General features: G+C 35.8%; 2 protein-coding genes across 4 annotated transcripts in view; one reads left to right on the top strand and one right to left on the bottom strand.

The window, feature by feature from the left end:
* Positions 1 to 27700, top strand: part of LOC150102943 (uncharacterized) — a 149276-nt gene that overhangs the window by 90483 nt on the left and 31093 nt on the right. For all 3 annotated transcript variants that reach the window (XM_090397387.1, XM_090397386.1, XM_090397388.1), the window contains one exon: positions 8612 to 9536. In XM_090397387.1, coding sequence (XP_090253513.1) covers positions 8723 to 9536 — 814 coding nt within the window. In that variant the 5' untranslated portion in view covers positions 8612 to 8722. The remainder of the gene's footprint in view (positions 1 to 8611; positions 9537 to 27700) is intronic.
* CNPYb (FGF signaling regulator protein canopy b) overlaps positions 8803 to 27700 on the bottom strand; it is a 285994-nt gene continuing 267096 nt past the window's right edge. The window contains exon 7 of the mRNA XM_090397390.1: positions 8803 to 8917. Coding sequence (XP_090253516.1) covers positions 8906 to 8917 — 12 coding nt within the window. The 3' untranslated portion in view covers positions 8803 to 8905. The remainder of the gene's footprint in view (positions 8918 to 27700) is intronic.

Raw genomic sequence — 27700 nt, 5'->3', positions numbered from 1 at the left:
TTTACAATGAAACCTGTTCCAAACGTGATCTTTCTTTAGGCAGCTATAAAAAATTATTTTTCTTTTCCATAATCCTCTTTCCTGTCCATCTCATTTCTTGTATAGCTGTAACAAGTATCCTGTATTTATCCAATTGCTCCAGCAGCATTTTTAAAGCTCCAGATCGATAAAGAGAGAAAGTACGTTCCATGATCCACTTTTCAAATCCTTAAGAACATTTGCCATTTTGTCCATCCAGCAGTTATTTCTTTAGATTTCATGACAAGTTTTATTTTTTTTTTTCCCTCAGGGCCATCAGCCCCATGCCCAACCACCAGCCTGGAGGACCAGGTCTCCGTATTTATGACCCCCGGAGGACGGGGTGACCGAGCTATACCTCAGTAATTGGGTATCCATTTTAGTTGCTTCATATGACATGCATGAGCTACAGTGTGGCTGTTCTTATTCCCTGGCTGCCACATTAGGACATCAGCCACTTTTACTTTATTATAAAAGGAAATCGGATTACTAAAACAAGAGTTCTCCTTAACAAATCCATCCTGACTCTCACAGATAACATTACCCTCATTTGCCCAATGCTGTAAATGATCCCTCACTAATTGCTCCAAAATTTTAACTACTACTGAATAAATACAAAGTAGTCTATAGTTTGATACTTCCATTCCACTGCTCCCTTATGCAATGATGTTATCTTACCCTCATTCCTTCCTTGGGCATCTTTCCTGTGGCCAGACTTTCACTGAAACTCTAGGTCAATGGAGCTATTAGTTTATGGAAGTTTTTTCTATGCTGTGCTACCAATTACATATTTGGTTTAATCTTTTATCCAAGTGTAAGCAAACAAAGTTTGTGCCTGAAATATTTTCAGGACTGGGGCAACTCGTGGTAAAGGTGGTATAAATTCTGATCACATGCCTTAGTATCCCATTAGTAGCCAATGTAAAGCACATATCCTTATGGATATATATAATTCTATGCATTATGGAAAGGATCACTACCCAGATTCGACCTTTATTGAGGTCTCGTCAGTGGGAGCTAGGGTGATATGACTTTTGCTTTGCTTCCACCTTAGTATCACCATCTCTGGGTCTAGCACCCACTGACGAGACCTCAATAAAGGTCGAAACTGGTCTGGGTAGTGATCCTTTCCATAATGCATAGCATTATACAAAGAATGATTCTCCAGATACCTTCCTTCTTTCCCGATTCAAATGCATGCTGTTTCTTCTCATAAGGATATGTGCTTTGCATTATGGGATACTAAAGCAAGTGATCAGAACTTATACTACCTCCACCACAAGTTGCCCCAGTCCTGAAAATATTTCAGGCACAAACTTTGTTTGCTTACACTTGGATAAAGGATTAAACCAAATATGTAATTGGGAGCTGTTCGTTTTTTTAGCATAATCTCTTAAATCTCATGTTGAAATCCCATCCAGTCCCACTGGTTTATTGACATCCAGAGTACTTGGTATTTTAAACATGCTCTTTTCTTGCACTTCTAAACCTTGAACATTTTCCTAGTATTAAAACCTACTTCTCTAGGATGAAATACCCCAATAGCGGCCCTTAAACAACTCCACTCTGTCCTTTGCATCAGTCACTCTACTCCCATTTTTCACCATCATTCTTCCACAATCATTTTCTCCTACTAGCCATGCAACAAAAGAATGGCTTAGGATTTCTTTGATTTCAGGGCTGATCTCTTCTTCTATTCAGTTTTGCCTTCATTGCCATACTAGTTACTCTCATGGCCTGAGTCTTATATTCTTCATGCATGTGCTCTCTTCCCCTCTCTTCATATATCTTTTGTGTTCTCGTTTTCATTCACGGTATACAACTTGACATTGATGCTAATAATTATTTATTCACCAGTTCCCATTCATTGATAACATCTCATCCTTCCAACTCCTCAATCCATGGAACTCTCCCAAGCTGATTTCTAAGATTATTATAATCACCCATATTATAATTGTACATGAATTCCTTTCTCTTTGATACTTCTGAATGTCCTTTCATCTTCCAAGTCAAAACCACATGGGTACTCTCTCTCCAATCAGGGATACAGGTGCCATCTCAATTAGGAATTCTTATGATGCTTTGACCAAACCCAAGTCTTGAAACTCCTGTTCCTTCTGGTATATGTGTTCTTCGTCTTTGGTGCATCAATCCAAAAATTGGTAAATATAGCAGCACATCACAACATCCTGTCTTGTGACTTCCTTTTTATCTCTTCATAACTCTTAGTGCCAGTTAGAATCATTGTTATTTATATATGAAATTCTTGGTCTAATTAATTTTTAGGCTGTACTGTGTGAAGATTTCTTCCATCTTTGTTAGGGTGGCTTTCAGTTTGTTTTCGTTATCAGATAAAACTGCTATATCATCTGCAAACCGTAGCCAGTTAATATCAATTCCATTTATCTTAATTCCAATTTCTATTAGTTCTTTCAGTTTATTTATTGCATCTTCAATGTATAGATTAAACAATATGGGTGAAAGAGAGCACCCCTATCTTACACCTCTACGTATTTTTGCTATTGCAGTTTTTGTTGTATTGCTGGCTGCTTCTATTAGGGCTTCTTGATGCTTGTAAAGATTAAATATGAGCCTTCTATCTCTCCAATCTACCTTTATTGTTTTTAGGAGGTGAAACATTTGATTCCAGTCAATACTATCGAAGGCTTTCTCCAAGTCAAGAAAGACTATCAGAGTATTTTGAATGTTCTCCAATCTTCTTTCAATAACTGTTCTTAGAGCTAGGATTGCTTCTCTTGTCCCCTGCTGTTTCCTGAATCCAAACTGGTCATTGCCAACATATTCTTCAACCTTCTTTGTTAGTCTTTTTTGTATGATTTTGAGTAGTATTTTCGAAGCATGTGATATTAAGCTTATTGTTCAATGATTTTCACACTTGTTTGCATTATTTACTTTAGGAATGGGTATGATAGAGCATTGTGTAAAATCTTTGAGGATGATCCTGGTTTCATAAATATTCTTTATGATCTTGAAAAGGTATGACTTAGTTATGTGTTATCAAAGACATTTGTCTCTCAAGAATTCCAGAAATTCCATTCCTTTACTAATACATGTAGTTTCCTCTTACCAATTTTTACTGCTGTAGTTAAAATCTCCCATAATGAACATTCTTTTTACACTCCCTGGCTTATAGCAACATCTCACTAGATACCCTGCCCACCTCAGCCTCACACCATATGCTCTCAAAAGCTGTTACCTTCCAAATCCTCCACTCTGAGAGGATGCAACTCAGACTTATCATAAGAAATACTGCACCACCACATTTGCTCTTCCTATCCTGCTACTTCTATTCTTGTCAGTATATCATCTTCCATCAACCATGTCTCACTGATCCTAATAATCTTTGGAACAGGCTGAGGCTGTCAGCACTACCAGTTCATCTCCTTTATTCCATATATTTATGGCATTATTATAAAGAAGCATCAACTTGTTGTCAGTGTTTTTGTATCTATCAGTATTCTCTCTAAACTTCACTAGATTCTGCATTGCATCATGTGTTCCCCTTTCTCCGAAGTGACCATTCCCACAAGAGGTTACCCCTACTACCATACACCCCTGATAATTCTAGTTTTTCCTGCTCCAACACTTTCACTTGTTCAATGAAGAACATTCCCTCCAGATGCCTTCCTTCTTTCCTGATTCAAATGCATGCTGTATCTTCTCATACAGTTCCTTTCTATCCACATATGCACTCCAAGCATCAACATAATCCAAGCCTCTCTTTTGACACATTTTGGCTATCACATTATTCATTATTGATGCTCTTCTCCTTATCTCTGCATTATCATACCTACTATCTTCCCTCTCTGTCTTCTTCTGTACAACTCAAGCATGAACCTCAGATCTCTCACCACCTGATTCACGCTGCCTCTCAAGTTATTCGTGTCCACCATTGCAATCGTCTCATCCACTCTTTCAAATCAATTTTCATAATCACACTATCGTTCCTCCAGGCAAACACTTCTCTGCCTTTCTGCCTTGCACAGATCATCGAATCAGCATACATCATGCCTCTTACCACTCAGTTTCTTCCTTGTGCACCTGTATCCCCACCCCCCCTACACTTTCTCTCCTTATTCTTCCACTTATCTGCCATCCTATCATATCTCCATCCCTGGTTCCTGCATTGTCTTGCCTTACTCTCATTCCCTCTCTTCCACTGGCTCTCCTATTCTCTCTCTCTCCATCCATCATTCCTACTCTGATTTGCTTATCATTCATTGTTTCCATATCTAATCTCTTTTTTCATGCTTCTTAACTCATTCCTCATATATTCCACTTCTTCTTTCAGTGCATCATTCTCTCTCTCTGCATGCTACTTACTCTCACTTGACATTCATCCTCCCAAAATACACCATCTTTCAAACCTACTATACTCCACAATTTTATATTCTCATTCACATGCTGCTCATTTTCCTCACTTTCGATCATGCTACTCATCCTCTCAGTTGGTATTCACCCATTTCTGGAATAATGCTGCTGAAGTCTGTTGCTAATTTCGAAATCAGGAAGTTCTTTTCTCTTTATTTTACGCAGACATGCACTCTCCAGTCTCTCACCTGCCACAGTTTTAACTGCCTGGATGTGTACATTCTGCGAGCAGTGCATACTACAAAATCCCTTAATATTCTGCGTAAACAGTAGTCCTTAAATGGTGGAGGACTTGAGATCAGCCATCTCCAAATTGAATTGTGGCTGACATCATTATTCAAATGCTGCACAAAAATACTAATTAACTTTATTAATATTACTTTAATGTACATATTCTTTAAGCACAATCTATTCACAGACTATTCATTCTGTTTAGCTTAAATTTCCTATAAATTTAAAGTAAAACTAATAAATTTTAACAAAAACATTTTTTTTCACTGCTACTTTGTAACACATCAGACTATAACTTCACTGTTTAGCAGACTTCCTTTCAGCTATATAATATCTGTTTCAAGAACCAAAGTACCTTTAAGTCAACCATGTCACAAATAAAAGAATAGGGCTGTCGATCATGTACAGTCCCAGTATCAGCCAGGACTGCAAGCACCAATTGTCATAACCGTGGATACAGAAATAACACAGCGGGCTAGCTCTTAATCAGTGTTTTTCACACAAAATGATAAGAATAAAAAATAACAGGACTATGAAGAATTAAACTCCACCAACAGATATTGATGTTCACAACCTATACTATTTGCCCATCATTTTCCATCTAAAAAAAATATCCTCACCACATCTTAACACAGCTTCCAGAAATAGTCTCCTTGCTTCTTGCCTCCACTTCTAGCCTTTATTAATCCTAGAATGCTAAGCATTTGTAAATATGACAACTCAAAAAGAAATTGCTTTTTTGCAACTTTTGTCGGAGTATTGATGTAGTTTTACTTACTGTTTTACTCATACTGTTTTTGTTTAGTTAATTTTTAATTTTCACTTAACATTTTGAATTTTTAAAATTTACCATTTATGATTTTATTTTTCTTTAACTAGGTAATGTTAACCAAAGTCCAACATTATTCCAAATTTTTCCATAATGAATGCTGATCACTGTTTAACAATGAATGGGCGAAAATCATATTTCCGACAAAAGGTCCAAAAAAAAAAGTGATATCCATTATTTGTGGTCATTTTTACAAATGCTTGGCATTCTAGGATTAACAAAGGCTGGAAGTGTGGAGGGTGAGAAGCAAAGAGACTGGCTCTGGAAGCTGTGTTAAGATGTGTTGAAGAAATTTTTTAAATGGAAAGTTGTGGATGAGTGGTACGAGTCATGAACAAGGATTAGGTTTGATTAGATACAGTATATTTCTTGCTGAGTGATATCACCTATGATCAGTCTGACTGCATGGAGATTTGTTACAATAATTATCGTCATCTCTCACTCTCATACTGCACCTTTTCTTTCTTTCCCATTAGCCTTGTAGTTGAGTTGGTAATGATGGTTCCCTTCGTTTGGAAGATCATGTGAAAGAACCTTTATAAGGGAAAGAACAAACCTTTCTTTCTTTCCCATGCTTTCTTAACTGAAGGTTAGCTGGAGATTCTTGTGTTTTTCTTGCGAAAAGGCAGATACACAATTGACAGACATAGTATACTGTGAAATTCATGTTTTTATTTATCCCTATTCTCTGTTCATTAACCTGCCATCCAACTCCCTCCCCCCTTGTACCTATAAACTATGACTGTTCCACACTCTTTAAGAATATTTAATCCCATTTCAATTCAAGCAATCCCTATCTCCCTCTACTGACCTTCTAGATAATTTCTAACCCACTACTTTACTACTGAAGCCAGAGACAATAGCACTCAAGTGATTAGCTGCAATATTTTTAATTTCCTGGATGCTTACATGTCACAAACATTTAATGGTGTTGTAGTCTTTAAATGGTGATGAGGTGAGTTTTGACATCTGCTATAACAGATTCGAAGGAGTAAAGGCTAAACCCAAGTTACATTCAGTCACACTAACTTAAAACTAGATGTTGTATAGATACATAAATTCCCTCATAATACTAAAAACTTATTTGCACTTCACATTCATAACCTGCTTTTAGCTTTGTTATCTTATTGGTGATAACTGATTTGTGTGAACTCTGCATTCTTTATCGTAGTCTCCCACTCTCATACTGCACCTTTTCATGCTTGTCACCTTTTTAGCCTGAACTTTATACACTTCATGGGTCTGCTCACCACCAACGGTCTTGTACTTCCTCCATAGCATTTTCTTTTCCAGCACAGCTTGATTTTGCTGTTCATCTATTTCACTCCTACTCTATTTACTTGCTTAGCCCTCAGTATGCAGTCATGTATTGCATTTGTCAGATTCTGCCTTGTGAGTTTCCATGCATTGTCAACATCTTTCCACCCAACTCATCTACCCAATGTACTGATGCTAACTGACTTCACAGCTTCCTGTAATCACCTGCTATATACTTCCACATGTATCCATTTTTTCAGTGATCTTTTCTTGTTTCATCACTTCCCAAACTAGTACCTCATGATCACTCTCACCAACCGGTGGCAGTGTCAACAGTTCATTAACAACTACATCTTGTGAAGTTATCACCAAATCCAAAACATTAAAGCCTCTAGTTGCTTCAATCACGTGCTGCTTAAGACTCTTATCTCTCAGAAATTCCACAAACTCGTTCTCCTTGTTCCCATACAGTATCTCTTCCTTCCAGTCTGTATTCCTGTAATTAAAGTCTGCTATCAGGATCACCTTCTTTTTACATGCCCAACTAATTTGCTTAAACATTTCACAATCAGTATTCTCTGGCATATAATAGCATCCATCAGATATACTAACCTGTTTATTTCAACTTTGCACCACACAGATTCAAAATCTGTGTATGCACTATCAACTTCCACACCTTTTGGACACGATTCCTCTGCAATCATTAACAGCACCCTCCTCTTTTCACATCTCTATCCTTCTGGAAAATTATATATATCCTTCTAATTCTATTCCTGACATCACATCCTCCTCAGACAACCAAGTTTCACTTATTCCAATTATTTTGAGCATAATGTCTCAATCAATGCCATAAACTCAGCTTTCTTTTTTCGAATACTCCTTACAATCACTGTGTGTTTGAGGCCATTCTACCAGCACCAGCATTCTCTATTCTAGCTGCTATACTGCTTAATTGAAGATGCCAAGAGATTATATTCTTGGTTTCATCCTTTATCCAATTGTAAGCAAACAAGGTTTGCCTGTAAAGCAACTTCACGACTGGGCTACTTGTATATAGAGGCTAATGACTTCACATCACTTGCCTTAGTATCCCATACTGCAAGGTACATATCCTTATGGACAAGATTAATGCTATGTGTTATGGGAAGGACTACTACCTAGACTGGTTTCGACCTGATTGAGGTTTCATCAGTGGGAGCTAGACCTAGGAGAGATACCGAGGTTGAAGTAATGCAGAAGTCATATTTCCCACATACAAGTAGTCAGAGGTGTCACACCTTATTACTAAAATACTTTTGATTAGAGATAGATGTTGAAAATTTTTTCACTTGATTATACGATAAATTAAAAATGCCAAGAAATTATTTTGTTGGTTGTTTCATCCTTTATCTAAGTGTAAGCAAATAAAGTTCATGCATGAAGTAAAGTCATGAAGTTACTTCACGACATTACTAAAGTGGAAGCTAACGGCATTAGCTTCTATATACAATTAGCCAGTTATGAAGTTAATTCACATGCAACTTTGTTTGCTTATGCCAAAAGTAATTTGGTATAATGTTTCAGAAGTACATTTCAGAACCCAAATAAAACTTTATTTTCACCACCAGTAATAAATGTTACTTATTTTGTAACATCAGATTGATTATTTTTAGTTCAAATTATTGCTTTTAGGCTGCAACAAAATTCTACAATGATTCAATAAATATATGGATTCAGGGTTATTTTTAATTTTCTTTGTAGATATTGACTGTTGAATATACTACAGTTGATCTTAATAGTTAAGAGAGCATAACTTTTTTTTTTCATTATTTTAATTAAGTTTACTTTTTTGGTTTTTCTTTTATCACTCAGGAAAAGTACTGATATTGTTACTTTTATTTACAGGTAATGAAGAGCTTTTCAAATTGGAACCAAGACAACACAGATAAAAGAGCTTACATTTTTGAACTTGACTGCATAAAGTGAAGTGAGAAACTGATTTGTTACATTGACATCATGACATTAGTTGCAGTAGGCTGTTGGCTATACATATCGATCTGTGTGGTGTCTGTCATCAGTCGTTCAGTATCTGATAAATCATATGACTGTTCTGGTCCACATAATGTTCTTTCTGCTTGTAGGATTGAAACAATTCCAGATTCTCCTTTAATATGTACTAGTTTGATCAGGCAAGGTGGATTACAGCAAATTCTGGAAAATTTACATGAGAAGTGCACAAGTTTACATATTTCTTTTTGTGATATAAAGGAAATAAAAGCCACTGATTTGAATTTCAGTTGGAAAGACCTTAAAAACTTAAACTTATCAAGCAACGCTGTTAACAGTATTTCTTCAAATGCATTTAGTGCATTTAGTGACTTGGAGAATTTGGACTTGTCAAATAATAGTTTAGTTAAAATATCAGAAAGATATATGGATTCTTTAACCAATTTAGTTAATCTTTCATTTTCAAATAATAAAATCAGAACTATTATCCCCGAAGCTTTTCATACATTAATGCTTCTTCAATGCTTAGACCTTTCTGGAAATTTTTTAAATAAACTTGATGCAAGTTTATTTGAAAATTTAAGTAGTCTTTTGATTTTATTATTGTCTCACAATGAACTTCAATTCTTAGATGAAAAAATTTTTCAAAATCTCATTTCACTTGAATTCCTTGATTTATCTAATAATAGTTTAAGACAACTATCACTGGACTGTATTTTACCTATGCAGAATCTTGTGAAACTGATAATTTCTAATAATAACTTAACAAGTCTTCCAGAAGGAATATTAAATGGCAGCAAACTGCATATCGTTGGCCTTGCAGGTGAGTAATAATTAGTAAATAATAGATATAATCTTACAGTAACTACTCTGTATCCAGTGTGCATAAATCTAACATCCAAAAATATTTTAATCAGAAATTAACATTTCCCTTCATTTAAGATCTACTTATCAAAATCCTGATGTCCTAAATTTAGTTTAATCCTTTATCCAAATGTGAGCAAACAAAGTTTGCAACTGAAAAGTTTGCACCTTCAGGACTGGATATGGTGTTGTACTACCTTACTGGGGTAAGGTAGTACAACACCGGGCAACTCGTAGCAAAGGTGAACCAAGTTAACATCACTCCTATCCCAGTATCTCCCATAATGCAAAACCCATCTCCTTGCGGATATGTATAATGTTATGCATTAAGGGATTGGCCACTACCCAGACTAGTTTCGACCTTTATTGAGGTCTATTCAGTGGGAGCCAGTCCCAAGTGGAGATACCAGCCAGAAGCATTAGTAAGGTCATCTCTACCTATAGGAGTTGCCAAATGGTGTGCCACCTTTTTAATAAATTACTCTGGATTTAGAGAAAGATGTTGAAAGTTTATTTTTCACTTGGTTAGACTATAATAAATTTAGTTTAATCCTTTATCCAAGTGTGAGCAAACAAAGTTTGCAACTGAAAATATCTTCAGGACTGAATATGGTGTTGTACTACCTTACTGGGGTAAGGTAGTACAACAACTAAATTTATTATAGTCTAACCAAGTGAAAAATAAACTTTCAACTTCAAAATCCTAATGTATACTCCCAAGGGGTGTGCATGCTACTAAATGATTAAGAGTTTACATTATTACTTATCCCCTATTAATAATTTTCCTGCAAATTATTGTATTACTTGTCAGCAGTCCAATATTGTCACATATATGTAATATTTTGGGCTTATAGGACACATCTGATTGAATCAATCTACCTAGAACTTAGTCTTCCTCTGGGTTGTTTTCCTGCCATTCTGTTTTTTCTAACATTTCTAACTTATTCTGTTGTTTATTTTCATATTTAGTTTATTATCTTCACTAAAACAGTGCTTAAATAGTTGAAATATTTTACTTGTTCTATAGGTTCTTCTTGAGAATACAGTTGAAGTGTTCTGTGTTCCTGCCTATTTTCATAGTTTTCGTCTTTTTATTGTTGATTTTCATGCCAAATTTGTTACAGCTGTTATGGGTGGTACTTCCCCCCAGTGGGTGCTGAAGCCTTCTGGGGGGGGGGGGGGCTATAGTGAGATCAGTAGCATTTGGGGCGGTCTAGGGGTCGGTGGCTCTTTATAGAAGAAATTAATAATATATTTAAAAATTAATTATTTTCGTGATTTTGCGATTAGATAATCATTTAAAATTCAAATATTGCATTTTAATTCATCTTATGCCCGTCTTACACGATCAATTTTTTTTATCAATTTTCTATTTCAATTATTTAATCATTTGAAAATTCACCATGTCAGATAGAAATAGATGTCATTTTCTATGTCATTGAGAAAATAGAGTATGTATATATGTTGCATAATAGGTTATGTTTACAGTAGCAAATATATTCGTTATATTCATTTCAAAATATATAAAACCACTTTTCTAATTGATTTGTACAAAAATAATTTTATATAATTTATATAATGGGGGCGTTACAAAATTTGTCTTGCAAAGTGGGTGGTGGCCCGAAAAAGTTTGTGAACATAACTTTATGTAGAACACAAAAGTTTGTGATCTACATAAAGCAAAGAGCTAAGTAAGATATCTCTGATTCTAATCAGGTTTAATTCTACTTTCTTTCATAATGTGATCCATGTTGATGATGAATAAGAGTGGAGATGGTGTTCATCCTTGTCTTACTTCTAATTTTGCATCAAACTCTCTTCCTATTTCCCTTTAATTCTGGCTGCTGACTTTCAACTTAGATATAGGCTTTGTATTGCTCTGTATAATGTTCTATTTACTTCCCACATGATTGTAGCATTTTCAAAAGATTTTCACTGAGCATCTTGTCGTATGACTTTTCCTAATCTGCAAACCTTATTCTGACAATTTCTCAACTATTTGTTGTAAAGTGAAAATCTGATCTTGACAACCTCTGGCTTGAATTCAGCTTGTTTTTCAAGTTTCTCCTTCACAATTTTTCTTAATCTCTTTTCAAGAATGTTTGCATAAACCTTACCTGGAACACTTGAGAAATTCCTCTGTAATCCGCATTTAGTTTTATTCCAATTTTTATAGAGGGGGGAACTTTGAGAGCTCTGCTTCAATCATCTTGTATTCAACTTTAACCAGGCCTTCTGAATGATATATTGTAGCCACTGCCAAACTTTTATAACTCCATATTTGAGCATTTCTGATGGAATATCATATACTTTTTCTGCCTTTTCACATTTTAAGCATTTGATATTCATATATGTATTCATATGTACTCCTGTTTGCATTTCTTTTGAATAATTTTTTTTCTACTGTTCTGTCACCATCTGTTTCATTTTAGTCTTTTAAAGTAATTACTCCATACATCTAAAATATCCTTATCTTCAGTTTTCATGTAACCTTAATCATCTTTGATTCCTTTTACAGTATTCTTTCCTCCATTTCTAAGCCTTTTCAATAGTCTCCAGAACATTCTGTAAGTGCCTCCATAGCACAGTTGGAAGAATGATGGTACATTGCACCCTTCAATTGGAAAAGGCCTAAGTTTGATTCTTGTCATGACAGGAGGAATCTTTAAATGTTTTTTTCCAGTTGAAGGTGAGTTAGCTGATCTCATATGGAGATAGCAGGGTTATTTCTCTAGGAAACTTGGGTTTTTCATCCCACATACATACAAATTGGTCCTTCAAAAACTCACACAATTTACAGATAAAAAATACTAGTGGTTGGTGGTGGGCAGTAGATGACGTTGATGTAGATTATGATGGTAGAGGGAGGTTTAGTGTAGTGGTGGAGACAAAGCTGTAAAGTAGGTGTGCTCTCTCGATGAGTCTTCGGACTACTTGGAGATGTCACAAAATAATAAATAATAACATTTGCCACCTTCCTCATATTTATATTCTATATTCTTACCAATGTCTTCCCATGACTTGTACATTAAAGATACCAAAAAATTATACACAGTGGAACCTCTGTTCTCGAACAATTTGGTTCCCGAACAGGCAAACAGCAACCACATGTTCCATGTGCTGAGCTGTAAGGTGGGAAAGCATCAGTTACGTGGTAGCCTTCATTCAGTGTAGACACTTGCTCGAATATGCAGCGAGTTTTCTTGATTTTCTTTTTTTTTTCATAAATTATTATTAATTAAGCCACCATGGGGCTGCAGAAGAATAGTGATAGCAGCAAAACGAAAAGAAAAGTTGTTAGAACCATAGAGATGAAAATAGAAATCTTGACAAACATGAAAATGCCGTTCGTGTCTTGAATCTTGCTATGCAGTTTGGTATGGCGAATCAACGATATGTACAATATTTAAAAATAAAGAGGCGACCAAGAGAGTTGATGTTGCAAGAGGAGTGAAAGTTCTTACTAAACAAAGATCGCAGATGATTGAAGAAGTGGAAAAATTGTTGCTGATTTGGATAAATGAGAAACAGTTAGTTGGTGATAGTATTTCTGAGCTATAATTTGTGAAAAAGTGAGGCGATTACATGATGACCTGTTAAAGAAAAACCCTGGTACGAGTGCTGATACTGATGTGTTCAAAGCTAGCAGAGGGTGGTTTGAGAAATTTAAGAGAAGCGGCATACATAGTGTGGTTAGGCATGGGGAGGCTGCGAGTTCGAACTGAGAAACTGCTGAGAAATATGTGCAAGAATTTAGTGACTATGTAAAGGCTGAGGGTTTTCTAACCCAACAAGTGTTTAACTGTGATGAAACCGGCCTATTTTGGAAAAAATTGCCAAAGAGGACCTACATCACTCAGGAGGAAAAAGCATTGCCAGGACACAAGCCATTGAAGGACAGGCTGATTCTCTTGCTATGTGGAAATGCAAGTGGGGACTTCAAGGTCAAGCCATTGCTTGTGTACCCCTCTGAGAATCCAAGCGTGTTTAAGAAAAATAACTTGATGTAAAGTAAATTGCCTGTTATGTGGAGGGTTAATAGTAGGGCTTGGGTAACCACACAATTGTTTATTGAGTAGATCAATGAAGTCTTTGCCCCAAGTGTGAGAAAATACCTTCAAGAAAAAAATTTGCCAGTTAGATGCCTTCTTGTGATGGACAGTGCTCCTGCTCACCCTCCAGGCTTGGAGGACGAGTTAGTGGAGGAGTCTGATTTTATCACAGTGAAGTTCCTGCCCCCTAACACAACTTCTCGAATTCAGCCCATGGACCAGCAGGTCATTTCGAATTTTAAGAAACTCTACACCAAAGCACTATTTCAAAGGTTTGAAGTGACCTCTGACACAGAATTAACACTCAGAGAATTCTGGAAAAATCACTTCAACATCCTCCATTGCTTAAGTATCCTTGACAAAGACTGGGCATAAGTGACTTACAGGACGATGAACTCAGCCTGGAGAAAATTGTGGCCAGACTGCGTAGCAGACAGAGACATTGAGGCTGATGGGAGGAGTTAGTGGAGGATCACAGGAATGAGCCCACCACAGAAGAACTGGAACACCTTCAGAAGGAGCAGCAAAAGACGGAGGTGGAGGAAATGTCTTCAGACACAGAGGAAGGGATTGAGGATGTTCCAAGTTCTTTGATCAAAGAAATGCGTGTGAAATGGGGTGAAGTGCAAAGTTTTGTGGCAAGATATCACCCTCACAAAGCTGTAGCAAACTGCATCATAAACCATTTCAAGGATAGTGCTATGTCTCACTTCAGAAACATTTTAAAACACAGGCAAAAACAAATGTCATTGGACAGGTTTTTAGTGAGACAGAGGCCCAGTGTGTCTCAAGCAGAGTCGAGTGGTGCAAAGAGACAGAAAAGAGAAAGAGGAAAACCCCAGAAGGACAGTAACCTGATGTTTTTATGGAAGGGGACTCTCCTTACTCACCTCCTTCCACTTACGCCATCAACTCTCCTCCATATGTATAGTTAAAGTGAAGTTAAAATTTCGTTTTTATTTTCTGTTTATTGTGTTTATTCTTTTTATGTAAGATTTTATGCATTTTCATTATGTTTGTATACGATCTTATGCATGAAGTACTGTTGTAAAAGTTTAAATAAACCTTTCGGGAATGGATTAATCCATTTTACATTAATTCTTATGAGAAAATGGTTTCAGTTTTTGAACAATTCGGTTTCCGAACAGCCTTCAGGAACGAATTAAGTTCGACAACCGAGGTTCCACTGTACTTGGCTTAATCCTTTATCCAAGTTTAAGGAAACAAAGTTTGTGCCTGAAATATTTTCAGGACTTGGGCAATACTTCAGGTGCAGACATTGTTTGCTTACACTTGGATAAAGGATTAAACCAAGTATATAATTTCTTGTTATCTTTAATTTATAGTATAACCAAGTGGAAAAACTTCCAACAATCCCATGACTTTTGTTTAGCTACTTTTATACATAGCTTGGCTCTTATATATTTCTGTATTATTTTAGGACATCTGCCCACTTATTTGTTTGGAATTTCTTTTCCAGGACTACCTATTTAACTCCTTGTGTCCACGATGGTGTTCTTATTTTATATCTTTGCAGACAACTTCACCACGTGCTTTTGTAGCTAAATCAATATTTTCTTTAGCGTATGTTTCACTTAGAGTATATGTCACTGTGACAAAAATTTTCTCTTGAAACATTGATTTAGCTGCAAAAGCATGCATTGAAGTTGTCTGCAAAGATATAAAAATAAGAACACCATAGTGGGCACAAGGAGTTAAATAAGTCTTGGAAAAGAAGAAACCATACCAGAAGTTCCAAACAAATAAGTGGGCAATAAGAGAAAGGTTTTGGAAAATGTGGAGAAATGCTAAGTACCTGCTGATTTCTGCTTAAGATATGGAGTAGTCATTATTAACACCATGTTTTAATATGCAGATGTGCAGAAGTTCATGTGGAGAGAAGACACAAAAAATAAAATAAAAACATTCACTACATTATTATTATTGATCGTATATTCTTCTATTTTGAACCAGCATGAAGATATAACTGAAGATCTGAATCTGGAAATGAACATCACATTGAAAAGAACGATATTGTAAGAAAGTTTTAAAAATAATTCAAGTTGAGCAGTCTACACTTCATCTGTAAAAGCTGCTCAACTTGAATTATTTTTAATACTTTCTTATAGTTTCGTTCTTTTCAAATGTGATGTTCACTTCCAGATGTTCACCTTCATGCTGGTTCAGGATAGAAGAATATGCAATTAACAATAATGTAGTGAATTTTTTTTAAATTTTTGTCTTCTCTCCACATGAACTTCTGCACATCTTTATATTGAAACATAGTTGTTAGTAATGACTACTCTATATCCTGAGCAGAAAACCTTTCTCTGTCTGGTGGGATTCCTTTCATACTCTGCTGTATAGAGCTCCAACAAGGACCATATTTTCCATCTCATATGTCAGTTGTTTGCACTAATGATGCAAAAAAAAAATTCTTCAAATGTGATGTTCACCTCCAGATTCAGATCCTAAGTTATATCTTCATGCTGGTTCAGGACAGAAGAACAGGCAATCAACAATAATGTAGTGAATGTTTTTTTGAAACCTTCCTTAGGACAATCTTCTGTGGGAGCATAGACAGAAATAAGTTTCATTGTTCATTTCCCCATTGAAATCATCTTCCAATAAAGAAGTTTGTTAGGTATTGAATATTATGTGCTTTCTTTTCCTTGATTATTACTGTATGAATATAAAATTTTATACTTATTATTTTGTTGTAGCTGTTGAGTCAAAGCTTGTTCCAATAGATGATTTTTCATGGTTCGCCCAGGGTCCCTGATAAAAACAGTGGCAGGCTTTCTTTAACCAGACCAAACTAGCAGGAAATTTTATAATGTGTAACATCTTGTTTATTTCTGGTTTAGGCTAATAGAGAACATATTTTTATAGATTAAGTTTCCATACGTACTTGTTCATTCAGTACATGATTAGACACCTGTCAACTGGGCACTTCTGACCTAATGTCCAATCCTCAACTGTGAAGGTGAGGATTGGACATTAGGTCAGAATTCCAGTCATGCCTTTGCATTCCTGAAAGGTAATGTTGTGGTCTCCTCCTAGTTATCTGGCTTTGACCCTTAATTTTTGGATTTGGATTGAGTTGAAGGCTACATTGTGAGTGGTTAGTGTATTTAGCGCTTGTGTAAAATTGGTGATTTTATCTGTTTTATTGTGTTTTTTAAATGAGAAAATTAGTGTTTTATATTATATTAGAATACATTTTCATGTTTTTAGAGTATTTAGTGTTTCATAAAAATTATTATGATATTCAGATTGTGCAATATCCTAAGTACCTCCAATTCATCAATCTCTCTTCTCACATTAGTCCCTAATGCCTCTGCCATTAGAGTATCTTCACTTAGATAATATAATCTTGCAAAATAGTAACTCAGTAGTTCAACAAATCTGTCTGCCTCTATTACCTCTCTGCCATCTGCACTCATTAAACTTATATTTCTATAGTTATTCTTCCTCCTACTTGCCATATAATGAAAAAATTGTTTGGGATTTTCTTTTGCCTGTTTGGCTAATTTCTTCTTGTAATCTGATTTGCCTTCCTTACCATGCTGGTGACCTTTCTTGTCTGTTTCTTGTACTGTTCATGAACTAGTTGGTCACTTTCTCCTTATATACTCTCCACATTTTCTTTTTTTTGCAGCTCATGCTTAATGATACTACTCATCTATTTAACTCCTATCCATTTTACCCTCCTGACCTTGGGTATATAGTGTGATATTGCTTCCTCCAGATAACCCTTGACTATCTCCCATACATCCTTCCCTTGCAGATTTTTATGCCACGGTACTGCTTCAAGCTATTTCCTAAGTGTGTCATAGTCACCTACCTTGTACTTCCACATATACACATTCTTAATTGGAATTTTGACATGTTTTGCTACCTCCCAAGTCAAGACAAACTGATCACTTTCTGAAGTTGGAGACAACGTAGCCACCTCAGTTATGGACAGGTGCTTAAGGGTCAAAGCTGTATAACTGAGAGGAGACCTCCACATAGCCTTTAAGGGAATGCAGAGAACCGACCAGGGCTTCTGACCTAATGTCCAATCCTCACCTTCTCGTGGTGCACCCTGTTGGGTATCTACCTGGATACTGAACAAACGAGGATGGGCTGGCAATTTGGGATTTAGCTGACCAAATTGTATTCAGATTGTATTATGGGTTAATACAATCTGAATACAATTTGGTGTAACTTATTGGTTAAACCAAAATACAAAATGATGGTACAACATGACAAAATTTCATGCTGGATGGGGCGTTGCCCGGTTAAACAAGGCCTCCGTTGTTTTCACCAGGGAACCAGGACAAACAGCGAAAAGTCAGCTACTGGAACAAATCTGAAAACACACCCCAACTCAACATCACCAGAGTTAAAGATCGGTACTGTCAATAAGAAGCCCGAATGGCAAAGAAATAGAGCTAGCTGAGGAATTAGATAAGTACCAGATTGACATAATAGCGGTGACTGAAACAAAAAAGACAAAAACTGGTGAGATATTTCTGAGCAATAAATACAAAATGTTATATTCAGGCAATGACAATCAAGGAAAAGGAGTAGCCATAGTATTCAACACAAAATATGAGGCTAATCTTCTTGAATGGCAGGCAGTCTCAAGTACAGTGATGTGGGCAAATATGAGAATGGGGAAGTGCACAATGAGACTTGTTTGTGCCTATTGTCCCACAGAAGGTTCTACTAAGGTAGAAGTGGAGGAATTTTTTAATGCTTTAGAGAAAGCAGCTGACACAACGAAAAAGGAAAAGTTGGTCCTTGTTGGGGATCTAAATAGCAGAGTAGGAAATGATTGTCAGACATGCAAAAATATTTTGGGAAAATTTGGAGAAAAGAGCAAAGCTAATAATAATGGCAAATATCTGTTGGATTTCTGCTCTTAATTTCCACAATTAATTGTGGGGCCTAAGATAAACAGATTATTGTTAAGTTGAGTAAAGTGGAGAAAGTGTGCATGCATATGAGAACTGAACAGAACTTAAAGGAAAATTTTGTGCACAAAAAATTAAGCAATATTAAACTAGGTAAAATATAATATACAATGTTTAATCCTTTCTATTCTTACCTATGTTCGTTCTGTTAGTGAAAGACTCTTGGTTTTTGTATTTTCACTACAACAGGTTACCAACTTCCACTCTGAGTAATTTAGAAAAATTTATTTGTTTTATGACTGTGCCATTCTAAATTATGTATACAGTATGAGAAATTAAGTTTGAACAAATGTAAGATCTGAATATTAATAGACTCAATTCTTTAAAAGCTAGTTGTGGCAATTCTTACTTCAGTAGGCTTGCAGGTTCCATATTTATTTGGAAACAGTGCATTAGAGATTTCTACAAACAAAACATGTTTATTTTAATATAAGTCAGTTGTACAATATATCGGATAAATATGAAGCATAAAGGTTTTTAGAAGCATAAGCTTCTAAAACCCTATCTCTTACTTAGCATGCAACATATACAATTAGACATAACATCTACAACTCTTAATGAACTTGTTTACAACACTTAGCTGTCTGGAGCTACCTCTTACATTATTCTTAGTTAAGTATTCTATCTAGGCATACATAAATTAACATTTTCCTTCTCTCTCTCTCTCTCTAATCCTGTAATTTAATAACTAACTAATCACAATCTAATTTCACTAAGGATACATACAATCCTAAAGTACAACTAATTCAACATTAACAGAGCGTACATTCCTAACAACTTGGACGAAACCTCTGAAAGTTCTGCTACGCTTTGCCTTTCTTCCTGGGCGCTGGCTGTATTCTGGACAGCTCTTGGCGGTTCTGCTGTGGCAGTTTTCCCAGGACAGTGTAGATTGATTCTCCATCGGCAAACTGGAACCACAATGGACGCCGCAAACTCCACATGTTCATAGCACGTCTGGCAGCTACTGGATATACTTCAGAAGGTAACGGCCTCTCCTGGATCCCCCCCGCACCTGGGGTCATGCACCTGGTCTCGACATGTGCAAAACTGAGAGAGAGAGAGAGAGCTCCTAGAGCCCTTTTATAGCTCTGTTTATTCTTTGTTCTTTAGCTATAACTCCCTGGATCTTCTGTGAACATGATGATGCCACTAGGACTACCTTTAGTTTTGCCGGCAAATTTCTACATTTCATGACCTTTTGAACTTACTGGGTCAAACATAATCCGGGCTAATCCCTTATTTTTCGTTCCACATATACTTTCAGTGTACATCATTATATGCAACTTAACAGTGGAATCATTACATTAGTTTTAAAACTTTACAATTTCTGATTTCTACATGATTTAAAACCATGTAAAAGCAATTGCAGAAATTTGTATAGAATTTTACTGCAAGAGATTTTGCATATATACAGGGTGTTCGGGATAAATTTGACAGTTTCGTAAGGAAAAAGAAAATCTTCTTTGTATCTATTAAATTTAATGAATTGACAAAAAAACATTACAGGCAGAGTTAATTACAATACTATCAACAAGATTTACTCAAAATAACCACCATTAGCATCGATCACAGCTTCAATTCTGCTTCGGAACCTCGAACAAGCTGATGCTACAGTCTCCCTGGGAAGGGCCGCAAAAACTGTTTTAATTTTATCCATTAACTGGGCTTTTGTATTACTGGAAGTGCGATTGGTGTCTTTTTCAACTGCGCCCCATACAAAATAATCCATGGGGTTAAGGTCTGGGGAGTTTGGAGGCCAAACATTTGGACTGGTGAAGTCGTAGAAATTTTCAGACAACCATTTTTGACTTTTCCCAAAGGTGTGGCAAGGGGCCGAATCCTGCTGCCATACATACGGCCTACCATTGGCTACCCTTGTTATCCAGGGCTTGACTACAGTTAGTAACTCCACGAACAAAGCCCGAATTCCAATGCCAGGGTTCTTCAACACCTGTTCCTTCAGATTTGCGAGGAATTCTGCTGTACGAACGCAATCAGATCGTCTGCTAGGGATCTTTCTTCTTGCTACATCCTCGTAGTCACCATTGCAAGTCTCTAGTTCATGCCTGATTGTTTTTACTGTATTCAGGGAGCATTGGGCAGCAGTCGTAATATCCTTATTTTGATGGCGGGCACGAATCATCATGATACAAGTTATTCTCTTCCATGATTCAGGTGGGTTCCAGCTATCCATCCTTTCTGACATCTTGTATATGAATGAAGAAGGGTCCAAACTTTTAAATGAAGAGAAGTGTGTGTTAATACATGTAACTTACGGAAAAATATAATTAATTATAAATATGTCAAATTTATCCCGAACACCCTGTATATATATGTGCAAATAGATATCTTCATAGTCAGTCCCATCATTTTCCTCCACAAAAACTTGGAACTATTTCTACCCTAGGACATAGAGCACGCTCTCTTCTAAATGACCCGGATGAACTACAAAAAGAAATTAATTACCTCTCATATGTCTTTAGACAAAATGGATATTCTGATAGAACCATTAAAAAAATTACTTCTAGATCCTCCTAACCACCGCACTGAAGAAATAACCAATATTAACGGTAATATCTCTATCCCATACATCAGTTCAGTTTTCCAAAAAATAGCTAGAGTTCTTAAGAAATACAACATCAGGACTTTATTTACTACACTTACAAAAATCTGCTCTCTAGTAAGCCATCCGAAGCCTCATCATCAGAATCTGAAATATCCTGCTGTGTATAAGATACGATGTGACTGTAATATCCCTTTTGGTCAAACAAATAAATCTATTGAATTACGTATAGAGGAGCATAGAAGAGGCATCTCTTACAAAAGAACACACGGCAGTGCCTTGTCTAGTCATGTTCTTTTCTCGAACAATCCGGATGATGAACACTAGGGTCATTCAGTCTGCTGGGATAGATCCAAAAACATCTTTCGTTGCCATGATGAGTTTGAAAGAAAAATTGTGGAGTCCAGAGAAATCATTCTTAATCATGAACATTTAAATAATAATTTGAGCTACAACCTCCCAGATAGCCATTCGGCTGTTGTTCAGTACTGGCGTTCACGAGAGAGACTGCAAGCACGCACTCACCAAACAATGCCACGATTGAAAGAACAACTTAAATGTAACTACAACGTTTTTTCATGTTAATTGTGTACTGCAATTTTTTGCTGTGTTTCTCAGTTTTTTTTAAACTTCAGTTTTTTATTGCTGTTTCCATTTTTAAAAGACCTGAAGAAGGCTGTCAAAAACCTAAACTAGTAGTGTGTTATATCATTAAAACCTTACAATTATTCTCGGTTTCAGTCATTCAATTCTCTTTATACAAATATATATATATATACATTATATAACATAACCACTTAAAACATATATTGCCACTTGAACAGTAATGTAGAGACTGATACATTTACATGTATCAGTCATACATGCTGAAGGATACTCCTTCAGCATGGCAGTTTGAAGATTAAATGCCAGTCGGGTGTGAGGCATATATTATTATCCTTATTTCCCAGACTATGGGTACAGCTAAGGAGATCAGCACAAGAATATTCTGATCCAAAGAATGATCTTTATCAGTGTTGTCATGGAAGCAAGTTTTGCACTGGATTGCTAGAGAGAATGATTATTTTAGCTGACATTGGGGAATCATCTGAAATTAAAGTTAGAGGACCATCAGATATGAAAACTGATAGCTTTTATTTCCTTGAAGACTTAGTGTCGGTTGTGGAACAAATACTAGCCAATAGCTGTCCTGGGCTAATAATTGAGAAACATGTTCTTAGTAGCAATCAGATGAGAAACCATATTCCTCAACTATTAATCTGTAGTCCTGAAGTTGATGCAAGCCGTTCTTCTGAGCAGAAACATTTTATAGATCTTGTTTGGTGCTTCTGAGTTAGTAGATCAGCATTCTTCAGAAAATTGATATCTGATTTTAGTTTATGATATGCATGCATCATCTCTCTCTTCTCATTCGTCAATGCCTCTGTGCCCTTTTGGATCCACCAGAACCAATGGGGGAGAGACTGATGCATGCTAGGAGTACTCTGCCCAAGTTAGATCCTAGAGTTAATCCTGATTTTAGTCCTACATTTTGTATTCTTAGTGAATGGTTAAAGAGTCCAAGTAATACAATAGGATGCTTAATATACAAGTTAAAAGAATTAGGACAGAATAATGCAGTTGATATGATATGATTCTTTGTACATCACCCTTATTAAAGATATTGCCTGCAGAAAGTATAGGAAAAGATTCTCTTCATAAGGAACAATGAAAGTTGCTGCTAAATCTTGTGCATCTATATCTAACTTATGCCATAATGAATTTTAATCATCATCATCATCAAATTCTTGACATGTACCCTCAAGGGGTGTACAGGATATGATAGTACTACCTGAAAAATTTACATTATTACTAACTTCCTATCTACAATTTTCCTCCAAATCAGTCTGTTACTTGTCAAGACTCCAACATTATCAGATCTTATATTTCTATCATCTAAGGCACTTTGTACAGTATCATTCCACCTATATCTTGGTCTTCCTCTGGGTCGTTTTCCTGCCAACCTGACAGAGGACACTTGTTTTGCTAATCTTTCCTCCCCCATTCTGTTTAAGTGACTATACCACCTGAGATTAGCTCTGCTAATGCACTCCTGGATGCTGACTATGTCAAGTTCTTTTCTAATATCCTTGTTTTTAATATGATATTGCCATTGATGCCATCTGTTCATGCCCCTAATCTTTCTCAGGACTCTCATATCTGTGGTCTCTAGTCCTTGGTCAAGTGTTTTACTTCTGACCCAGCTCTCAGATCCATAAGTTAAAACTGGTTTGAACGCTGTCTTGTATACAGCTAATTTAGTGTTCCGACTAATTTCTCTCTTATTCCATATGAATTTATTCAATTGACTTCCTAACCAGCTTTGTTGATTCTGTTGTCTATTTCCATATTTAATTTACCATCTTCACTAAAAATCATCCTAAGTAGCTGAAACGTTTTACTTGTTCCACAGGTTCTCCATTCACAACACAGTTGACATTTTCAGCGATTCTACCTATTTTCGTCTTTGTCTTTCTATTGCTGACCTTCATACCATATCTATTACAACAGTTATTCAGTTTAGTCAGGGAATCTTGCAAACTTGTAGCAGATTTATTTAGAAGTATAACTTCGTCCGCATAAAGCAAAGAACATTCATTAACATCTCCAATTCTGATATCATGTTTAATACCACTTTCCTTCATAATGTGATCCATATAGATAATGAATAACAGTGGGGATAATGTACATCCTTGTCTCACACCAGATTTAACATTAAACCATCTTCCTGTGCTTCCTTCAATTCTAACTGCTGACTCGCAACTCAAATAAAGACTAAGTATTGCTTGATATAATGCCCCATTGACATCGTATAACTGTAGCATATTGAATAGCTTCTCTCTTGGCACCTTGTCATATGACTTTTCCAGATCGACAAAACTTAAATACAGATCTTTGTTATATTCCCATGCTTTCTCAAATATGTTGTAAAGTGAAGATCTGATCCTGACACCCTCTATTTGGCCTGAATCCAGCTTGTTCTTCACCAAGCTTTTCTTCCACAATTCTTCTCAACCGTTTCTCAAGTATACTTGCATAGATCTTACCAGGAACACTCAGTAGAGATATAATTCTCGCATTCAGTTTTATTTCCCTTTATATATATGGGTACTATGAGAGCTCTACTCCAATCATCAGGAATTCATCCCTCTGTCCAGGCCTTCTGAACTATGTAGTGCAGCCACTGTAAGACTTTTATACCACCATACTTCAGCATTTCTGGTCGAATATCATCTACTCCTGCTGCCTTTGCACATTTCAAGCCTTTGATGGCTTTTTCTACTTCAAGTATGGATATGTATTCCTGACTGTATGCCTGTTGAGTGTTTTTTACCACTGTGTTGTCACTGCTTGTTTCATTTAGCAATTTTTCAAAGTAATTACTCCATACTTCAAGGATATCTTTTTCTTCCGTTTTCATGTCACCTTTATCATCTCTATCTCCTTTTACAGCACTCTTTCCTCCATTTCTAAGCTTCTTCAACATCGTCCAGAATATTTTCCTACCTTCTTGATATTTATTTTTTATGTTCTTGCCATAGTCCTCCCATGACTTTTGTTTAGCTAGTTTTACACAGTGCTTAGCTTTTGTACATTTGTCTCTGTATTCTGTAAGAGCACAAGCTGACTTATTTGTCAGGAACTTTTGATATGCTTTCTTCTTTTCCTTCACTGCCTCTTTAACTTCCTGTGTTCACCATGGAGTTCTGATTTTTCTATCCTTGCAGACAACCTCACCACATGCCTCTGGCTGAATCAATCAGGGTTTTCTTCAGGGCTTGCCACTGAATCTCCAAGGTTTGGTTCCTGTTCTCAAACTCTTTAATTTTTTCTTCAATAATCTTTGTGTATTTTAGTCTACAGTTCACATCTGAGAGCTGCTCAACTTTTATTCGTTTTAAAACTTTCTTACATGTTATTCTTTTCAATATGAAATTCAATTTTATCCTGCTCAAGACTAAATAGTGATTACTTACAATTTTAAATCCTCTGTACATTCTGGTGCCCTGCACCAGGGAGAAAACATCACTATCAACAATATCCATGTCCTGAGCAGAAATCCAACAGGGATTTGCCATTATTATTAGCTTTGCTCTTTTCTCCAAATTTCCCCAAAATATTTTTGTATGTCTGACAATCATTTCCTACTCTGCTATTTAGATCCCCAACAAGGACCAACTTTTCCTTTTTCATTGTGTCAGTTGCTTTCTCTAAAGACTCAAAAAATTCCTCCACTTCTACCTTAGTAGAATGAATACTTATACCGCGGTACTTATACAACGTGGTTTCGATATAAGACGTTCTACAAACTGTAGTAAACCTTTATGTTTTCATATTTTTCAACGCGCAACTTAAAAATCAAATTTTATCTTCGTTAAATTTGCGTTTGCCCGTGTCGTGTAAGTAGTTTTAAGTAGCGAATTTATATTAGGGGGAATACCCTTTTAGTATGCATGTATGTATGTACGTCAGCTGTTTACCGTATAAAGTATTTATTGTTGAAAATTGTGTTTGTTTTCTGCCAGGAAAGCGCATTAAAAATCATAACTGTGTTAATCTCAAGGTGAGCAATTTATTTTTTAGTGAGTTACAATATGTAATCATTTTTTATGTAAAAAAATATTTTTATAGTAATGGCCACTCGGAGCACTTTTGCAATATACTCATTTGTTAATAAACCCACCCACTGTAAACTGCCAAGGTAACAATTGAACATAACTGAAGATACATTTGATTTCGATCAGCACATGGGACTCTACCCTTGCGAACTTCTTCATAAGTGCTCCAATCTCTTCAATAGTAAATCAATTGATGGGGAAATAGATTTAAATGAGGAGGAAATGGTAGAATTAATAGATGACGTTGAACCAAATGACGGGGAAAGTTCTGCCAAAGATTCTGATTGTGATGAATCCGTTAAAGAATTCAGTTTAAAGAAATTAGCAGAAGGATCGGACTTGTGAGAATTATACTAATGATGTCCAAGAGATTTCAAGTGATGACAATGTCCGGGCACTCGTAAATAAAGAACATCTACGAAATGTTAGTTTTGAAGAGTGTGATGACGATTAAAATATATACTTTATTTTGCCTAAAACATTTATGTATTATGTGCAATGAAGTTTATGTACAATTTATAATTTTATACTATGTATTTGTTTAATAGTTTGTTTTCTTAACTTACATGAATTACCTTAATAAAATTGAATATATATATATAATTAAATAAAAATATTTTTTGTTGGAAATGTCATTGTTTATATAATCTTAAAAAAAAAAAACTTCGGAACCTAACCCTACTTTTTCTATGTGATCTGAGTCTCGCATAATACGATTTATATAACGCGGCATTTCTGTGGAACCTAACATCCACATTATATGAGGGTTACCTGTATATTTCTTTAAATAGCAATGTCTAATTATTGGAAATGGTATTAATTTGCATTAGATCATTCACCTTATCTTATAAGCCAAGGGGGGAGGAGAATGCACATTCCTCTCGTGTGATTTAGAGTTTTTTTTTTTCATTTCAAATGTAGGTAATTTTGATTAATTTGAAATGATCCCAATAATTTATAACTTCTCTCTATCAGATAAACCTGTATTGGATAGGAGTTTGTTTACTAGAATCATTTGATATTCTTAACCTGGGCATATAGATATATCCAGAAATATGTTTAAGGAAGTCAAAATGCTTTTCATTTAATGAATACAACCAGGACATTTTTTGGGTGTCTGAAGTTTAGCATTCTGGTGCATTTTTCATAAAATAATTTTTTTTTCTAATAATTTATTAATAAAATCCTTTACATTTTTATTAAACTAAAGCTGAATATGAATGATCCTTTCCTTCATGGTTACATGGTGATCAGAATTCATTATAAAAATTATGGAAACAACCACTGTGTTAGAGTGGAACTTTGGTTTAATATAAACCAAAATGATTACATGACGTTTCGACTCCCATTAAGGTCATCATCTGGAGTATACACGTGATTTATATAACATGGCATTTTTGGATAGGGGAAATCGAGCTGAACTGCATAACATAAGAATGACTGGGGAATCTGCTAGTGCTGATAAAGATTCTGCAGCCAAGTTTCCAGACGAATTGCAAAGGATAATTCAGGAGAGTGATTATGATAATCATCAAATATTCAATGTCAATAAAACTGGTTTCTTTGGAAGTATATGCCAACAAAAACTTTCCTGGCTAAAACTGAAGCATCTTAACCAGGATACAAAGTATCTAAAGATCGCCTTACACTTTTATTAGGAGGCAATGCAGAAGGCGACTTTAAACTCAAGCCTTCCCTTTCAGAACAATTGAGCAAGAATGATCTCCTTCAACTAGAAGAACAGCATGCATATGAAGAAGATAAGAAGTGCAAACAAGAAGAGAAATGTTACAACTAAGAAGCTAATTGCAAAAGAACTTGAGCTAGTTTTCAATCACATTGAGCATGCTAAGGAAATTTTGTTTGGTGCTGATCCTGATATG

The sequence above is a fragment of the Typopeltis vanoorti genome, chromosome 9 (genome assembly GCF_054136105.1).
Source record: "Typopeltis vanoorti isolate ZY-2024b chromosome 9, IOZ_Tvanoo_1.0, whole genome shotgun sequence".
Classification (NCBI taxonomy): Eukaryota; Metazoa; Arthropoda; class Arachnida; order Uropygi; family Thelyphonidae; genus Typopeltis; species Typopeltis vanoorti.
Note: the sequence above shows the minus strand (reverse complement) of the source record. Positions and strands in the feature narration are given on the sequence as shown.